The sequence below is a fragment of the Canis aureus genome, chromosome 13 (genome assembly GCF_053574225.1).
Source record: "Canis aureus isolate CA01 chromosome 13, VMU_Caureus_v.1.0, whole genome shotgun sequence".
Classification (NCBI taxonomy): domain Eukaryota; kingdom Metazoa; phylum Chordata; class Mammalia; order Carnivora; family Canidae; genus Canis; species Canis aureus.
In genome coordinates, this window is record NC_135623.1 from 53,013,740 (window position 1) to 53,032,331 (window position 18,592).

The 18,592-nt window shown below is 46.6% G+C and overlaps 1 protein-coding gene and 1 long non-coding RNA gene across 8 annotated transcripts in view; one reads left to right on the forward strand and one right to left on the reverse strand.

The window, feature by feature from the left end:
• Window positions 1-330: 330 nt before the first annotated feature.
• NR3C2 (nuclear receptor subfamily 3 group C member 2) overlaps window positions 331-18,592 on the reverse strand; it is a 329,732-nt gene continuing 311,470 nt past the window's right edge. For all 6 annotated transcript variants that reach the window (XM_077846296.1, XM_077846294.1, XM_077846293.1 and 3 more), the window contains one exon: window positions 331-3,099. In XM_077846296.1, coding sequence (XP_077702422.1) covers window positions 2,944-3,099 — 156 coding nt within the window. In that variant the 3' untranslated portion in view covers window positions 331-2,943. The remainder of the gene's footprint in view (window positions 3,100-18,592) is intronic.
• LOC144282525 (uncharacterized) lies at window positions 4,159-6,085 on the forward strand. Of its 2 annotated transcripts, XR_013350995.1 has the most exons (5): window positions 4,159-4,510; window positions 4,725-4,833; window positions 5,042-5,207; window positions 5,301-5,411; window positions 5,653-6,085. It is a non-coding gene; the product is annotated as an uncharacterized LOC144282525 (long non-coding RNA). The 2 variants fall into 2 exon arrangements; XR_013350994.1 differs by having other exon boundaries at window positions 4,725-5,207.

The window sequence follows — 18,592 nt, forward strand, 5'->3', positions numbered from 1 at the left end:
AACTGATCAAGCTTTTCTGTGGCCGTGGAGAGAAAGGGGGCAATGCGCACAGACGGTCTGGCAGCTACATGGCAGGCAGTTCTTGTTGTGAAACTGTTACAGGTTGTTTTAGTGACCCACATATTAGCAGGAAGAAACAAGGCATCGAATTGGTCCCAGAAGAGTATAATTAACATGTAGCTAAGGGGGCGGGAGGTGGAGTTTTAACATAGGAGGAAAATGTTATTCTAACTCAGATGTAGGCAGAAGTGCAGGGTCTCAAGATGTAGAGGGACACAAAATCCAGGTGTTCCCACAGACATTCAAATGAAATGTTTCCAAAACAACAGGTGATTAAAGTAAAGGATTTATTGTAATCTGCTTACAGTCCTTTGCAAAGACAGACATATGTTTTTGCATAAAGATATAAATTGCTTCATTTTAAACTAATTTAGTGTTTTTTAATTATATGAAGAAGTTTTGGTGAAATATGAATTGTACCAAACCAAGATTTTTAAGAGCAATATGGTACAAAAATAAGAGCAGACAGACAATTTGGACTGGGACAGGCATTCAACAGTGAATTTAGAATATGGCTTTGCTGTTTAATCAAGCAAAGTTACCTGGAGACACATAAAGAGCCAGTAACTTTGTTAATACAAAAAAGCTGATGCAGACTGTCTCCATCCCAAACCTGGTTACACTGAAATTCCAATTTCAAAAAACGTAAGTCTGAGCTAAAAGCTGCTCTTGTAAGCCATTTCTTTTCTAGAAGCTCCCAGTCTGCATGCTGTGTATTTATCACCTTCCTAGTGTGGCTTTCATATTGCTGTGCATGTAAGTTGACTGTATTTAAAGATCTGCCTATAAATTAAATTACTGAAATTGCAAATTATGTAAGAAAAACTCCTCCCTCTGAATGCAGCTTTCACAGGTTCGCCCTTGCATAAGGCAGGTGTCTTCTGAGAGACAAGGTAATGTTGCCTGCATGGTGAACCCTGGAGAAAAGTGTGGATCCCAACGCTGCCTTCTCTTGGCCTTGGGCTTCTCCAGCTACAGCTTTTAGGTTCTGGAAAATAATATGATTTCACTGAGTACCTGATGATTATCATCACTTTTAAAAGATTAATTTGGCCTCTATTCAAAGTAGTTTATTTAGTGCAATCATATCGTTAAGTTTCCCCAAAGATATATAGGTTTGTGATCTGGGGCAAGAGAAAAGCCATAAATTGCATCAGTGCCAAACAGATTAATGAATTAAAAATTTTAGTGCCACTGTCTTGCTTATATGATCTGTAGTTTTTTTTTTTCTCCAAAACTGTTTATGTATAAAATTTTTAAAACCTACCTTTTAAAAATCTAAAAACCCTCTAATTATCGTGCGGTCTCCACGCCCTTCTGACCGAACCGTGCCACAAGGCATCTTCCCAGTGCGTCCTGCAATGGCCTACGTGTCCCCACGACCGGTTACAGGAGTGCAGAACTCCTTTCCCAGACCAGCCTCTTACAGGTGTAGAAAGTGCACGGAGTTTCTTTCCCAAAGGAGGAAATGTGATTTTTCTAAGAAGGGAGGAGACTATGCTCTCTGGCCCATCGCATTCCAGCCTTGCGCTCCGGGAGCGGATTCTCTGCTCCGGGAGGAAAGGGGCGGGGGGCAGCTTTCCTAAAGCCGCAGCACTCCTGGGACACTGTCTCACATGCGTGTTGTCACGTGACACCTGCGAGATGCTGCAGACACCACAGCATGTCGATCCCGACGACGGAAGCAGGATGGAGCAGGAGCCGGAGGCGGGCCCTCGTCCCACGAACACCCCGGCGGGAGACCAAAGACAAAACAGAAGTACAGAAAAAGTAGAAAGGCTTAGAGACAACCAAAGAGGTTTAAGTGTGGTTATTTACAACAGAGACTGTAAAATGGTAAATCAGATATGAAGCTAAAAAAGGCACAGCTTTCCCTTTCTTAAATACACTGTAAACGGTTCATTATGCATGCAGAACATTTCACTTTACAAAAAAAAGTTTTACCTTGTTTAGACAAAGATAGTACTTAAATAGTCTCCAGCAAAATAGAATTCTTTCAAAAATACTTTCCCCTTCATCCTATCAACCATTAAAGTTTTTTTTTTTTGTTTTGTTTTTTTTTGTTTTTGTGTCTCATTTACAAAAGTTCCTTACACCTATGTCAGGTCCTTCACAATTTATACATACAGTAATGTACAGCACAGCAAAAGACTGCAAAAAATTATTGGTAAAGCCAACACAATAGATACTAGAAATTGGAACCAAGGCATTTTGTTTAACATCTTACCCATTCTAGTTAAATAATAAACGGATGCTAAGGGCGTGTCTACCGGTGATGCAGCAGCACGTGGGCGGCGGGGGCGGGGCCTCGGAGGGGCGGGGCCTCGGAGGGGCGGGGCCTCGGGGCGGGGCCGGGGAGGGGCGGGGGCGGGGCTACTCCGCGCCACGGGCTCTGTTATTACACAACAGGAATCTAGGTTTTTTTTTGTGTGTGTTTTTTTTAAATAAGAAAAGAATATTAATGCCCCATATTGATTATACGTTTTATGTGCAACCAAGGGTAAGCTCTAAAAAGTCCGTTAGTCCTTGAACCCTTTTAAAACAAGCTAACGATACCAGAAACTACATGGCGTAGGTAAAACTTCCATCTGTTAAAATATCAAAATCAGAGTTATTGACTAGATATGGCTTTTCATCCAGAGGAACAGGAACGCGTTTCCAAGCGCGGGGATCGGAGGGGGAGACGCCTTCCGACTGCTCGGCTCTCGCCAAACCCACGTCGCGCTGCTTTCCCGGCTCCAAACCCTTGACGTGATTTCTAAACTCGAGAAACTGCTCGGTGGGAATCAACCAGCACGTGCTAAAAACCGGATTGCTCGGGTCCTTCGTGGGGTGTGGACGAGCAGGGGAAACTTAAGGCAAAGCTCTCCGGGCCGTGGCCCGTCACTTCCTGTGGAAGTACAGGGGCTTGGCGTTGCCGGACTCCACCTTCGGCAGCTGGTCGCTGATGATCTCCACCAGCATGGCGGGGAACTCCACCTTCAGGGCCTGCGACTCCCGGAAGGTGTAGAAGCAGAACTCCAGCAGGTCGCTCACCAGCTGCAACACAGAGCCCGCACGTGAGCCGCCGCCCCGCGCCCCGCCCACACCCCGCTGGCCCCGCCCACACCACAACCCACTGGCCCCGCCCCGACCACACCCAGATGGCCACGCCCACACCAGGCCCCGCCCTCCGCTGGCCCCGCCCCGCGCCCCGCCCACCCCCGCTAGCCACGCCCCGACCACACCCCCTGCTGGCCACGCCCCATACCAGGCCCCGCCCCGCGCCCCCGCCCACCCCCGCTAGCCACGCCCCGGGCACACCCCTGCTGGCCACGCCCCACACCAGGCCCCGCCCTCCGCTGGCCGCGCCCGTGCCCCAGCTACACCCCCATTGGCCCCGCCCCATGCCCCGGCCACACCCCCGCTGGCCCCGCCCCACGCCCCGGCCACACCCATTGGCCCCGCCCCTGGCCCCCGCCCCACGCCCTGGCCACACCCCCGCTGGCCCCGCCCCACGCCCCGGCCACACACCCGCCTCCCCACCCCCCACCCACACCCCGCTGGCCCCGCCCACACAACCCACTGGCCCCGCCCCGACCACACCCAGATGGCCACGCCCCATACCAGGGCCCGCCCTCCCTGCTGGCCCCGCCCCGCGTCCCGCCCACCCCCGCTAGCCACGCCCCGCCCACACCCCTGCTGGCCACGCCCCATACCAGGCCCCGCCCTCCCGCCGGCCGCGCCCCGTGCCCCGGCCACACTCCGAAGGCCCCGCGCCCCTGCTACACCCCCATTGGCCCCGCCCCACGCCCCGGCCACCCCCATTGGCCCCGCCCCACGCCCCGGCCACACCCCCGCTGGCCCCCCCACGCCCCCGCTGGCCCCGCCCCACGTTCCGGCCACACCCCATTGGCCCCGCCCCACGCCCTGGCCACACACCCGCCTCCCCCACCCCCCACCCCGCGCCCCGGCCACACCCCCGCTGGCCCGGCCCCGGGAGGTCGGGGACCCGGCCCCGCAGGGTCACGGAGCGCCCTGTCCCCGCAAGAGCCAGAGCGCGACCGGGCGGCGGCAGCGTGGGTTCGGCGGGGCAGCTGCTGGCCCCGCGTGCAGGGCGCGCCCCGGACGGGCAGGGGTCCAGCCCCGCAGCCGCTGCGCCGCGGGCTCCCCTCCGCCCTCAGGGGACTCTCCAGGGCCCGCCCGGAGCTCTACTACCCTGAAGGGTCCGCAGCCCGGTGTGCCGTTAAGGTGTGCCCAGTCGGTGGATTTGGTAACGTCCGCAGGGCCCGGCGACTAACATCCTCCCGTGTCACAGCGTTCCTCGGCAGCTTCCATCGCCCGGCCGTGGCCGTGATCACTGCCCCGCCTTCCCCACCCGCTCCGCAGGGCCGGAGCTCTGTGCCCCTCCATCAGCATCTCCTAACGTCCCTGTCTCCTCTCCCCTGGTGACCACCGTTCTACTGTTTCTGTGAGTCTGCGCTTCTTCTTCTTTTTTTTTTTTTTTTGTTTTAAGACTTCTGAAATGCACAGTGTTATAGTCTTTCTCTGACTTCACGTAGCAAAACACCGGCAAGTCCCAGCCATGTTACTGCAAACAGCGGGACTTCCACCCTTCTCGTGGCTGACTGCTGTCCCAGCCCGCTGTGTGTTTCTTACCCATTCTCAAGCACTTTCTATTTCAGGCTGACGGTGAGAGTGTGTGCAGGCAGCAGGGACAACCTCCAGGTCTACTTGCCTGTCCGGTCACTTCCCCGACTCGGTGGCCCACGGACCTGACCCACTCCCCATTCTGTAAGTGAGAAAACCAACCCTCCACCAAGCACTATACCATTAATTCCACACCCCGTTGTGGGAAAAATGAGTCTTGGCCATTCCCCACTGTATTAAAGCAGGCAATATGACATGCTATAAAATCACCGTAGTCTTAATAAAATGACTCTGATGAAAATACATCGGTGACTTTCCCTCAAGGTTGTTTTCTTTTTTAAACTTAATTAAGCAACCCTAAGGACAGTAAATAACTGCATGGTAAAGGTCTTTAATGCAAACCAGAAGTCAAAAAGTGTCACCAGGAAAAATACCGAGTGCTTCTGCGTGTGCCTGTGTGTGCCCTCCGTCTGAAGAGGGACAATGCCCTGTGCGTTCCCAGGACTATGAGAACTTTGGTAAGTGGTTTTCGCTCAGGGAAGGTTGGGGCCGCCCAAGCGACTGTCCACTCTGAGCACGCTCACACCTCTGTGCGTGCTTTGTGAATGCAGAGTCTCGGCTTCCACATCTGTACAACGGGGTACCTGCCTCACAGGGCTCTCTAAGAGGACTCAGCGAGTGAGCTGGCACACAGGCTGCCAGTTCTTAATCAGGACTGAGAGGTATTGCTGGTAAAACCTTCTGATTCTGTCCTCCCAAGTGGTCCCAAACTCCTTCAAACATAAAACATCATTTTCCTCTGTGGAACACAGTTTGCAAAATCTGCTCTGGGTTGTCCTTGTGTCATTTGGTGTTCTTGGGTCCCCTTCTATAAATTGAGAGACAGGAGAATTCTTGTGTTTCACCTTTCCAGGAGTGAGATTCTTAGAACTGGGGCAGCAAATATCTTAATTTCTTTTTTAGGAGGTGTGCTAGCGGCTATGAAAGCTAAAAGCCATGCTGGGCCCCACTCTCCAGATGTGGTGCCACAAAAGAGTTGGCAGTTTCAATTACAGGGCACATCTTTCAGTGGGCAACCGCAGAGCTCTGTGTACCAGCCGTGAGCACAAAGAACCAAATTTAAGTTCACTCCAATCTCCCCCTCTCTGTCCCCAAGGTCCCTCTCTGCGAGGTGTCTGCAGGGCTGTGGAGGAGGTTGGTTTCTCCCCTTAAAAAATGTTAACCTCAGGATGCCTGGGGGGCTCAGTAGGTGAGTGTCTGCCTTCAGCTCAGGGTGTGATCCTAGGGTCCTGGGATCGAGTCCTGCATCGGTTTCCCCGCAGGGATCCTGCATCTCCCTCTGCCTGTGTTTCTGCCTGTCTCTTGGTGTGTCTCATGAATAAATAAAATATTTAAAAAAAAGAGCAGCCTGGGTGGCTCAGCAGTTTAGCGCCGCCTTCAGCCCAGGGCATGATCCTGGAGACCCGGGATTGAGTCCCACATGGGGCTCCCTGCATGGAGCCTGCTTCTCCCTCTGCCTGTGTCTCTGCCTCTCTCTCTCTCTCTCTCTGTGTGTGTGTGTCTCTGTCTCTCACAAATAAATAAATAAAATCTTAAAAAATATTAAAAAAAATTTTAACCTCTATTTAAAATTGGACCAAAAAAATAAAGTACCTAGAGATCAAGTTAACCAAGGAGGCAAAAGACCTATACTGTGAAAACTATACAACACTGATGAAAAAAAGTAAAAATGACACAAACAAATGGAAAGATATTCCCTGCTCATGGACTGGAATAACAAATACTGTCAAAATGTCTATACCACACAAAGCGATCTACAGAGTTAATGCAATCCCTATCAAAATACCATCAGCATTTTCCGCAGAACTATAATAATCCCAGAATTCTATGGAACCACAAAAGACACCAAGTAGCCAAGCAATCTTGAAAAAGAACAAAGCTGGAGGCATAACAATTCTGAATTTTAAGATATCCTACAAAGCTGTAACAATCCAAACAGTATGCTACTGGCACAAAAATAGACACACACCTCAATGTAATAGAATAAAGAGCCAATAAACCACGTTTCTATGGTCAATTAACCTGTAATGAAGGAGGCAAAAATATACAGCAGGGAAAGAGTCTGCTTAGTAAGTAGTGCTGGGAAAACTGGACCACCTTCTTATACTATACAGAAAAATGAACTCCAAATGGATTTAAGACTTAAAGGTAAGACCTGAAAACCTAAAACTCCTAGAAGAAAACAGTAGTTACTTTGTCACTGGCCTTCACAACATTTTCCTACATATGTCTCCCAAGGCAAGGAAAATAAAAGCAAAAATAAACTCTTGGGACATCAAAATAAAAAGCTTTTGGACACAGAAGAAAACAATCAACAAAACTGAAAGTCAACCTATAATTTGCAATGATAGATTGGATAATGGGTTAATATCCAAAATATATAAAGAACTCCTACAACCCCCTCCCTAAACCAAATAACTCAATTTAAAAGGGGGCACCAAACCTGAATAAACATTTCTCCAAAGAAGACCTACAGATGGCCAACAGACATGAGAAGATGCTCAACGACACTCATCATCCGGGAGATACAAATCAAAACCACAGTGAGAGATCGATCACCTTACACCTGTCAGAATGGCTAGAATCAAGAAGACAAGAAATAACAAGTGTTGCGGAGGATGTAGAAAAAGAGGAACCCTCTTGCACTATCGGTGGGAAGCAAACTGGTACAGCCACTGTGGAAAACCATGTGGAGTTTCCTCAAAAACAATTTAAAGATAAGAATGCCATAAGATCCAGTAGTTCCATTTCTCGGTATTCATCTTCCCCGAATGAAAACACTAATTTGAAAAGATATGTGCACCCCTGTGTTTACTGCAGCGTTATTTACAGTAGCCAGGATATGGAAGCAGCCCAAGTGTCCACGGACTGATGAGTGGATGAAGATGGGATGTGTGTGTGAACACACACACACACACACACACACTCACACACATGAATATTAGCCATAGAGGATAAGATCTGGCCTTTTGCAACAACACGGATGGACCTAGAGGGTCTTATGCCGAGGGAAATACCAGTCAGCGGAAGACAAATACCATATGATTTCACTCATATGTGGATTCTAAAAAACAAAACAAATGAATAAGCAAAGAGCAGAAACAGAACCATAAATACGGGGAACTAACGACTGCCGGCGGGGAGAGGGGCAACACGCGGGGGGGGGAGCTACAGGCACCCCGGGAAGGCGGGCGACGGAAGCGAAGAGCGGAGCGAAGGCAGCAGTGGCGCGGTCACCAGCGCGGGCGCTCGGCCTTGCTGACTCACCTGCTGCACCCCCGAGACCGCAGCTACCACTGTGGCAACGACCTCAATACAGTTCTAAGCTGGGGGGGGTCTCCCCTCGGCTCAGTTTCTAAGCGGTGTCAACCGCGAGGCCAACTCTTCGTGGCTGCCCCGTCTTTTACTTCTCTGGGGTCGGCCCAGTTCATGTCCAGAGACGAAGGCTCCCTGTCCTTGGGCCACAGGCTGCTGGGGGAGGGCAGAGGTCCTCATGCGCAATCGTCCTCCGCGCCCACCCATCCAGGTCCCGGAGCACTTGCTCTGAGCCAGGAACTGGGACACGGTGACAAACACGACGAGGCCTGCTCTCAGGGCATCCACATTCTGCTCTGCCGAGAGGACACGAACGTGGTCAGGGGCTGACAGAGCGAGGAGGGACAGAGGAGGTGCTGTCTTCGTGACAAGGTGGCTCCCGGCTTTGACCCGCCGGAGATGCAGTGCAGCTGTTCAGCTGTCAGGGCGGGTGTGGGGTCACTCAGAGGGTTCAGAGCGGCACGGAGCTCGGGAAGGGGCCCCTGTTAACCGACCAGCCGACGTCTGAAACAAGTTACCTGGCAGGGCCAGGGCCACTTAGGGTTCACGTGTTGTGTGTGATAAGAGGTAAGGAGCAGAGTAAGTCAGCTCTTGAGCATGAGGCGGCCTACACAGGAGCACCCCGTGAGCCTGGTGATGGGGACGGGTCCAGGCCTTCTCACGGCTCTGCGCCTACCTGTAACACCTCCATGAGCATCACCTAGGAGATGCTCAGGAGACAGACCAGAGCCAAGGGCTCAGCTGTTTTCCCTGGCAGGTTGGCTGAGGACAGGTGTCCTCAGACTCTACTCACTCATGCATATTAACCTGCGGTTGGCGTTTCACACCGGCCTCTGTTCCATGTCCCACAGACTGAGAAAGCAGTTCCTTTCAGGTCACGAGCAGACACCCGGGGCTTCTGTTGACAGTAAATACCCTGGCCGGCTGCAGAGGCACCAGGGCTTTCCCGGGGCATGTACCTAGGGAGGCCTGGCAGCTTGGGACTGGACACGTGACCCTGCAAACACCTGGGGGTTAGGGCACTCCATCCCCAGCAACCACACTCAGGAAAGGGCTCGCCCCTGGGAGGTGGCTGGGACGCCAATAGTCTGGGAGCCCAAAGGGCCTCAGCAGCTACCAGAAAGTGCTGGCAGCTTCGGGAGTGTGCCTGGCCCATGCTTCCCTGGGACAAGGCTGTGAAAACCTCCCCAGGCCCTAACCCAGCAGGACCTGAGCCAGTGACTGTGGCTGGTGAGGTGAAGGATCATTTGAGAGAATCGAACCAGGTGCCCCTGGCCACTGGGCAGGGAGAACATGGGCCACTTGGGTCCGGGCTGCAGGTTCTGCTTGCCCAGAGCCCTTGCACCACCCTCATCGGCCTTGGCTTGCTGCAACCAGTGGGTCGGGGCTCCAGGACAGGACCCTCGCATCCCTGGCTCTTGGTGGACGTCTGGGAGGGGCTGCTGCAGGACCAGGGCGCCCAAGGCGCGGGAAGGGCAGAGCTGCAGGTGCTCAGAGCCTGAGGAGCAGGGACCAGGCTTTGGCAGCTTAGCCAGAGTCACGTATCGAAAAACCAGGTGGGCAGGGGTTCCGACCGGTCAGAACAGACACCAGCTCACGAGCCAAACTGCTGCGTCATGGCAAAGCGTGTGCTGTCATGCCGCTCACCTGCACAGCATCTCGTAGGTGTCGCCCTGGTGCGCCGCAGGGTGCACACCGAGGAGCACAGCAGGCTGGGCCCCTGCCTAGGCCTAGAGGACGCAGGAAACAAGGGTACAGACAAGTACACTGCACATGCCCTCCCCAGGCACCGTCCACTGTCCCAGGTAGGGGACAGGCCACAGTCATTCTTTACAAAACCTATCTGTTGGGGTCACAGAGGTTTAGCGAGATGACCGGCATGATTTATCAGCCTGAGGAGCTACAGCCAGAGCGGCGGCATATGGGCCTGGTGAGGTCTTCAGCCTGATGGCACTTGAACCCAACATGAAGCCATCAGGGTCCGTGAGTGCCCTCCTCCCACTGAGTCATCACCAGTGGCATGGCCGCTCCGACCACGAGCAACAGAACGGTCTCCCGGGCACCATGTGGGGAGGGTCTGGGGAGGGCCTGGCACCTCTGTTCTAAGATTACACAGTCACTAAGTGGTGACAGAGCACTTGAGTGAAAAAAGCCTCTCAGAAACTGGGTCCCACATATTTTCAACAGCATGTTCATTTCCTGTAAGTTATATGCTGACTCCAGAACTTTCCCCAGTTAGGATCAAAATTTTATCCTGAAACGAGCACTGGGCGAGGGAGGCAGGGGTAGGCTTAAAGGGTTTTTTTCAAAGATCAGAATTTTAGCCAGCTATGTTACTAGGGTTAGAGGCCGAGGATACATGGCTTCAACTCTAAATACCGTGACACTAATAGAAATGGCCAGCAACCATTTACTTCAGGTGTTCCTGCCGCAGCTTCGTGAATACTGGAAAATGTTGCTCAGTGATTGTATAAGGAGTGTGGCTTTCAAAGCCCCAGGCTCCACCCAGCACAAGCCAGGGTGGACAATGGGTGCACGTGTGCAGCTGGGCACCCTATGGCCATGCAGGGCTAGTGATGCCTCAGTGAAATACGATGGTAACATGGTACAAGAGTAACAACAGCCACCCAAATTTGGGAGCATTGGCTTCTATACCCAGAAGACAATTTTAGCAACACAGACCACTATTTACTCATAGATTTCCTTAGAAAACCCAAGCCCCACAGTGCCACTGCTTGGTTGAGTGCTCCTGGCAGGTCTGCCGTCAGGATACATTTCAAGAAGATACCATGAGGGAGTGATGTTAGCACCACGGTGGTGAAAGGCATTCCTCCTTTTTGTCCCTCTTTTTCAATGAAGCATTAGTCATCTGTCCATGAACAAAAGCGTCTTTGTGGGAGCTGCAGGATCTGGCACCATATGCCAGGAACCTGAGAGGAGTGTTGCTCACTTGTGCATCTGGTTATGGGCCTGCCCCAACCTCTCTTGCCATAGTAAGAAAAAACCTAAAGGGTGCTGAGCTGGGCTAATGCCCATGGACAACAGACAAATTGCCTAAGCCTAGGCACAAGGCGAGATTCCAGCATGCAAATGGAGCAACAAGTCTGGACACAGCAGGGATGATAAAAAGAACTTTATCAGTGTTGTCCTCACCACCACCAAGTCAATACTGCACTGGGCTGAACTATCAAGTGGCAGTGATCTCTCTCACAGAGGAAAAGAAGAGCAGCAGTGAGCATCCAGCTACCTCAGTGGTGTGGAATGCTGCTGGAGAAACCCGTTTCTCTCCACCAGCACCTCCAGTACTTAGGCAGGATCTACATGACTGGGAGGAAAGAGGAGATAAGAATGCCAAAGGGAATTAAAGAGACTCGGGGGCCTACTGACTGCACTCAGCAGGAAGTCCAATCATGAGCCGCTGGGAGTACTACCCTTGAGGATCTCCCTATGGGGCCTCTGGGCAACTCTAACGCCCCAAGGGCTAAATCTATACCTCCTCCCTCCACTCTGTGGATGGCTCCTTGTGCACACTCCTGAGTGTGGTGGCAAGTGCAAGCTCCTTGAGAGTGTGCTCAAAAAAACAGGCCAGGGTCTGTGGGCAAGGGAGAAACCACAATCTTGAGCTGTCTTCTGGAAAACAAAAGAAAGGTTTCCAATAGCCAGCCTGGTGAGTTTTAAGAACCAAAGATGTAAAAGCTTAAGAATTTTGCCACAAGAGGGAGCAAGAACAGTGGAACAGGTACCCATACAAAGACAGAGAAAATCCTAGATGGTAAAGGCATTAATGAACCAAATACCCAACCTGAAGGCAACAAGCCAAGATTTAAGGAGGTGGCTGCTAGTTCAAGGGTGAAAGCAGCAATGCAAAACTACAAACAAACATGAAAAATCAAGGAAACCTGTCATTACCCAAAAATGATAATTCTTCAATAACAGAGCTGGGAGGCATGGGATTTTGGATAAAGAATTCAAAAATCAGTACTGAAGAAACTCAATGAGCTACCAAAAAACACTAACAATAGGTTTAGACCTGTCTTTTCACACACACACACACACACACACACACACACACACACATGTTCAAGATGAGATAATTACCAAGGAAATGGAAATCATAAAAAGGAAACAAGCAGACATTCTGGAGCTGAAGAACTCAAATAAATGAAATGTAGAGCAAATAGAAGATGGTATAAGTGAATTAGAAGATAGGAATTTTGAAGTAACCAAGTTAGGGGAAAACAAAGACAAAAGAATGAAAAACTGTGAAGAAAGCCTACATGATGTATGGGGTTTCATCAAAAGAACATATATAAAAATAATCAGGACTCCAAAAAGAAAACAGAGGAGAAAGGGACAGAAATTTTACTTAAAGAAATAATAGCTGAGAAATTCCCAAACATGCAGAGAGAACTGGACATCCAAGTTCACAGAGCTATGGAAGGCCAACCTATTATCTCAATGCAAAAAGACCTTCTGTAAGACATGGTATAATGTAACTAAAAAAAATAAAGATTAAAGAATTTAAAAAGTGTCCAGGGAAAAATAATGTAACTTACAAAGGAACCACCATTTAGCTGTCAGCAGATTTCTCAATAGAAATGCAACAGGCTAGGTGAGAGTGGAATGACATATTCAAAGTATTGAAAGAAAAGAAAATTGTCAGCCAACAGTACTATGTCCAGCACAGTTATCCTTCAGGTATGAAGGAGAAGTAAAGACTTTCCTAGACAAACAAAAGCTTAAGGAGTTCTTTACCACTAAACTTGTTTTGTAAGAAATGCTGAAAGTTCTTCAGGCTAAAATAAACTGATACTAATCAGTAATATGAAAATACACAAAAGTATCCAACACACTGGTAAAGGTAAATAGACTTCGGATGGTATGTTAATCACTTAACTATAGTATAAATGTCAAAGGAAAAAAATATTAAAAATAATTATAGCTACTATCATTTAACAATATAAAAAGAGGTAAGAAATGACATCAGAAATATATAAGGGAGGGGGTAAAGGGTGAAGCATTTATAGACAACTGAAGTTAAGTTGCTGTCAGTTTAACATGGCCCGTTTTATCTATGAGATGGCTTATGTAAGCCTCATGGTAATCACAAAGCAAAAACTTAGAGTAGATGCACAAAAGATAGAAAAGGGGGAAACAGAGCATACTACCACAGAAAATCATGAATTTACAAAGGTAGGCAGAAATAGAAGGAGACAATGCAAAAACAAAATAATCAAAAAACAGTGAGATGGTACTCTAAGATCTTACACAGCAATAACAACTCTAAATGTAAATGGATTGAATGAACCAATCAGAAGGTATAGTGGCTGGATGAATAAAAAATGACACAACTATCTGCTACCCATAAGAGATGCATTTCAGTTATCAAGGACACACATAGGCTCAGAGTAAAGAGACAGAAAAAGATATTCCATGACAGTGAACATCAAAGGAAACTGACGTTAGCTATCTTACATTGGACAAAACAGTCTTGAAGCCAAAACGGTAACAAGAGACAGAGGTCAATATACAATGATAAAGGGGTCAATCCATCATGAAGATATAACAATCAGGGGATCCCTGGGTGGCGCAGCGGTTTGGCGCCTGCCTTTGGCCCAGGGCACGATCCTGGAGACCCGGGATCGAATCCCACATCGGGCTCTCGGTGCATGGAGCCTGCTTCTCCCTCTGTCTGTGTCTCTGCCTCTCTCTCTCTCTCTCTCTCTGTGTGACTATCATAAATAAATAAAAATTAAAAAAAAAATTAAAAAAAAAAGATATAACAATCATACATACATACACACCCAATATTAGAACACCTAAATATATTAAGCAAATATTAATAGATCTGAAGGAAGAAACAGACAATAATACGGCACTTCCAATACTCTAATTTCAGCAATAGATAGATCATCCAGACAGAAAACCAACAAGTAAACATTGAGCTTGAGCCACACATTAGGCCAAATGTAGAACATTCCATCCAACAGAAGAATACACATTCTTTTCATGTGCACTTGGAACATTTTCCAGGATAGGCCACATGACAGAACACAAGTCAAGTCTTTTGAATTTAAGATGACTAAAATCATACCAAATATTCTTTCTGACTACAATGGTATAAAGTCATAATAACAAGATGAAAGCTAAACTATGTGAAAAGAAGCTACAACTACCTGAAAATTAAATAACACACTCTTGAAAAACCAATGGGTCAAAGAAGGAATCAAAAGGAAATAAAATATCTCAAAACAAATGAAAATGAAACACAATATACCAAAACCTATGGGATGCTGCCAAAGCAATTCTGAGAGGGAAGTTTATAGTAATAAATGCATACATTAAAATAAATTTTAAACAACCTCACTTTATATCAAGTCAGCAAAAGGAAATAAATAACAAAGATTAGAATGGAAATAAATAAAATAGAGACCAGAAAAATAATAGGAAAAATATCAGTGAAACCAAGAGCTGGTTTTTCAAAAGATAAAATTGACAAACCTCTAGCTGGTTTGTCAGAAAGAAAAAAAGAAGACTCAAAAAAAAAATCAGGAATGGAAGAGGTGACATTACAAATGATACTACAGAAATACAAAGGATCATAAACTATGAACAGACAATATGCTAGCAAATTGGATAATCTGGAAGAAATAATAAATTCTTGGAAACCTACAATCTGCCAAGAATGAATGAGGAAGAAATAGAAAATATGAACAGACCAATAATACACAAAGTGATTTAATCAGTAATTAAAAAGCTCTAAACACTGGAAACTCTAGGACCCAATGTCTTTACTGGAGAATTTTGCCCAACATTTAAAGAAGATTTAATGTCAACCTGTCTCAAACCTTCTCAAACTCTTCTCAAATTGAAGAAGGAACACTTCTAAACACATTTTATGAGAGCATTACCCTGATAAATATAGATACAAAATTCTCAACAAAATAAAAGCAAGCCAAATTCAGCAATGCAGTAAGAGGACTGCACACCATGACCAAGTGAGATTTATTCTAGGAATGCAAGGATGGTTCAGAAATACATAAATCAATAAATGTGATATGCTACATTAATAGAATGAAAGATGAACATCATAATCACTTAAATAGCTCCAGAATAAACAATTGACAAAATACAACATACTTTCATGATAAAAAGCCCTTAACAAATTGGTTATACAAAGAATACACCTCAACATAATGAAGTCCACATATGACAAATTCACAGCTAACCTACTTAGTAGGAAAAACTTGAAAGCTTTTTCTCTAAGATAAGAAATAAGACAAGGGTGCTCTCTTTTATTCAAGACAGTACTGGAGGTCCTAGCTATAGAAATAAAGAAATAAAAGGCATCCAAACATAGAGGAAGAAGTAAAATTGTTATTTGCAGATGATATGATCTTATACAGAGAAAACCCCAAAGACTCACATCCAAACCGAATCAATGGATTTAGCAAAGTTGCAGGAGATAAAATCAACATATAGAAGTTAGTTGCATATCTATATACTAAACAACAAAACATTTGAAAAAAATAAAACTATCCCATTCACAATAGCATTCCAACAATAGAATAATTAAGACTAAATTTAACCAAAGAAATGAGAGATCTGTACAATGAAAACTATAAGACATTGATGAAAATAACTGAAGAAAATACAAACAAATGGAAAGATGTCCTGTGTTCATGGATTGGAAGATTTAACATTATTAAAATGTCCTTGCTACTCAAAGCCATTTTCTAGATTCAACACAACTCCTATAAAAATTTTAACAGCGTTTTTCACAGAAATTTAAAAAAACCCTAAAATTTGTATGAAACCATAAAAGACGCAGACTACCCAAAGCAATCATGAGAAAAAAAGAAATCTGGAAGCATTATGCTTCCTGATTTCAAACTATACAATAGAGCTACATAGTATTTTAAATACATGGTTGTTATAAAAACAGACACACAGAGCAATGGAACAAGGAAGCGCAGAAGTAAACCCCAACAGTAAACTAGTATTTGACAAGAGGGCCAAAGACACTCAATAGGGAAAGGATGGTCTCTATAATAGATGGTGTTGAGAAAATGGAACCGCTATCTTACACCATACACAAAAGTTAACTTGAAATGGGCTGAGGACTTAAACATACAACCTGATACCATAAAACTCCAAAAACAGGAAAAAAAAAAAAAACAGGAAAGAACCCCCATTGCAGATGGGAAAAGGGACCAGGTCCTCTAGCCAGCCCACTGCCTCAGTAAGCCCTGAACTGCCAGCCCACACCAGCTCCAGCTACTCCATCAAGTAACATGGCACACACTGGGAAACCTGTGGCCTATCTCTGCTTCAGCTCCAACCATCCCACCAGGGCAGCTCTGGCACCCTGGCAGATGACTCCCTGTGCAAAATGCCCTGGTCCATGCCCACCCCAGCTGAAGCCATCCACCAGGGTGACCCTGGCATGGAGCAACCTGGGACCTCCTGGTCCATGTCCTCTTCATCCACATCCCAGTTGTCCAGTGCCAGCTCTGGCATGAAGTACTCACTTCATCTCCAGCTATCCCTCCAGTGTGCCCTCTGTGCAGAGCACCCTGGCCCACACTCACTTCAGCTCCAGCCATTCTGCTCACATGGCTCTGGTGTGGATCATCCTAGGATCCCCTGGCCTGCACTGACTATAGCTCCAGCTGTCTCGCCAAGGTAGCCCAGGCACAAAGCAGCCTGGGACACCCCCTGTACAGAGTGCCTTGGTCTGTGTCCACTCCAGCTCAAACCATCAAAGCAGGGTGGCTCCAGCATGGAGCACCCTTGGACTTACCAGCCTGTGCCTGCTTCAGCTACAGTCTAAGCCACCAGGATACATCCCCCTATGTGGATAGGGGACATCCCTATACAAGGCCAGTCCATCAAGACTGGGAGAGATAGCTGTTTCACCTAATAAACACAGAAAGTCACAAAAAAAAAAAAAAAAAAAAAAAAAAAAAAAAGAGGAGACAGAGGAATATGCTCCAAACAGAAGAATAAGACAAAACTTCAAAAAAAGAACGAAATGAAATAGAGATAAACAATCTACCTAATGAACAGATCAAAGTAATGGTCATAAAGATGCTCATCGGACTTGAGATAAGAGTGGATGAATTTAGTGAGAACTTCAATCGAGATAGAAAAAAAAAAACAACAAGCAGAGTTGAATAATACAATTAACTTTTTAAAAAAGATTTTATTTATTTATTTATGAGAGATACACACACAGAGAGAGAGAGAGGCAGAGACACACAGGCAGAGGGAGAAGCAGGCTCCATGCAGGGATCCCAATGTGGGACTCAATCCCAGATCCCGGGATTACTCCCTGAGCCAAAGGCAGATGCTCAACCACTGAGCCACCCAGGCATCCCAAAGAATACAATAACTGAAGTGAAAAATACATCAGAGGGAATCAACAGCAAATTAGCTGATGTAGAAGATTAGCATGTGGAAGAAAGGGTAATGGAGAGCACCCAAGTCAAACAGCAAAAAGAAAAAAAAAGTGAGGATAGGTTATGGGACCTCTAAAACAACATCAAGCATACTAACATTTGCATTATAGGGATCCCAGAAGGAAGAAAGAGAGAGAAAGGGGTAGAAAACATATTTGAAGAAATAATAGCTGAGACCCTTCTTAATCTGGAGAAGGAAATAGATATCCAGGTCTAGGAAGCACAGAGAGCACCGAACAAGATGAACCCAAAGAGGTCAATACCAAGATATAGAATTAAAATAGCAAAAACTTGGGGCACTTTGGTGGCTCAGTTAGTTGAATGCCTGACTCCTGATTTCAGCTCAGAAGTGGTCTTAAGGTCCTTAGGATCAAGCCTGTGTTGAGCTCTGCACTCAGTGAAGTCTACTTGAGGATTCTCTCTCTTCCTCTCCCTCTACCCCTCCCCCTGCTTGCATGCTCTCTCTAAAATAAATAAATAAATCTTTTAAAAGGTAAAATAGCAAAAATTAAAGAGGGAATCTTAAAAGGAACAAGAGATAAGCACTAGTTACATACTAGGGAAACCCCAAAAGCCATCAGTGGATTTACTAGCAGAAACTTGACAGGTCAGAAGAGAGTGGCCTTGAAGTGCTGGAGTGTATTTGAAGTGCTGAAAGGAAAAAGCCAAAAATTCTCTACCCAGCAAGATTATCCTTCAGAGTTGATGGAGAGAAAAAGAGTTTCTCGAAAAAAACACAGGTTAAAGGAGTTCTTCACCACTAACTGATGTTAAAAGGACTTCTTAAAGCAGAAAAGGAAAGCATGTAAGTAGAAGAAAATTATGGAAGGAAAATATTTCCCTGGTAAAAGCAAATATGTTAAAAGTAGTAGATCAATCACTTACAAAGCTAGTATGAAGGTATAAAAAATAGTAAATCAATTATATTTAAAAATTCAGTGAAGGGATTCACAAGAAAAAGATGTAAGATATGACATACATAAAACATGGAGGGCAGGAGTGAAAATGTAGTGCTCAACTGTGTTCAAATTAAAGCAACCATCAACTTAACACAGACTGCTTTATAA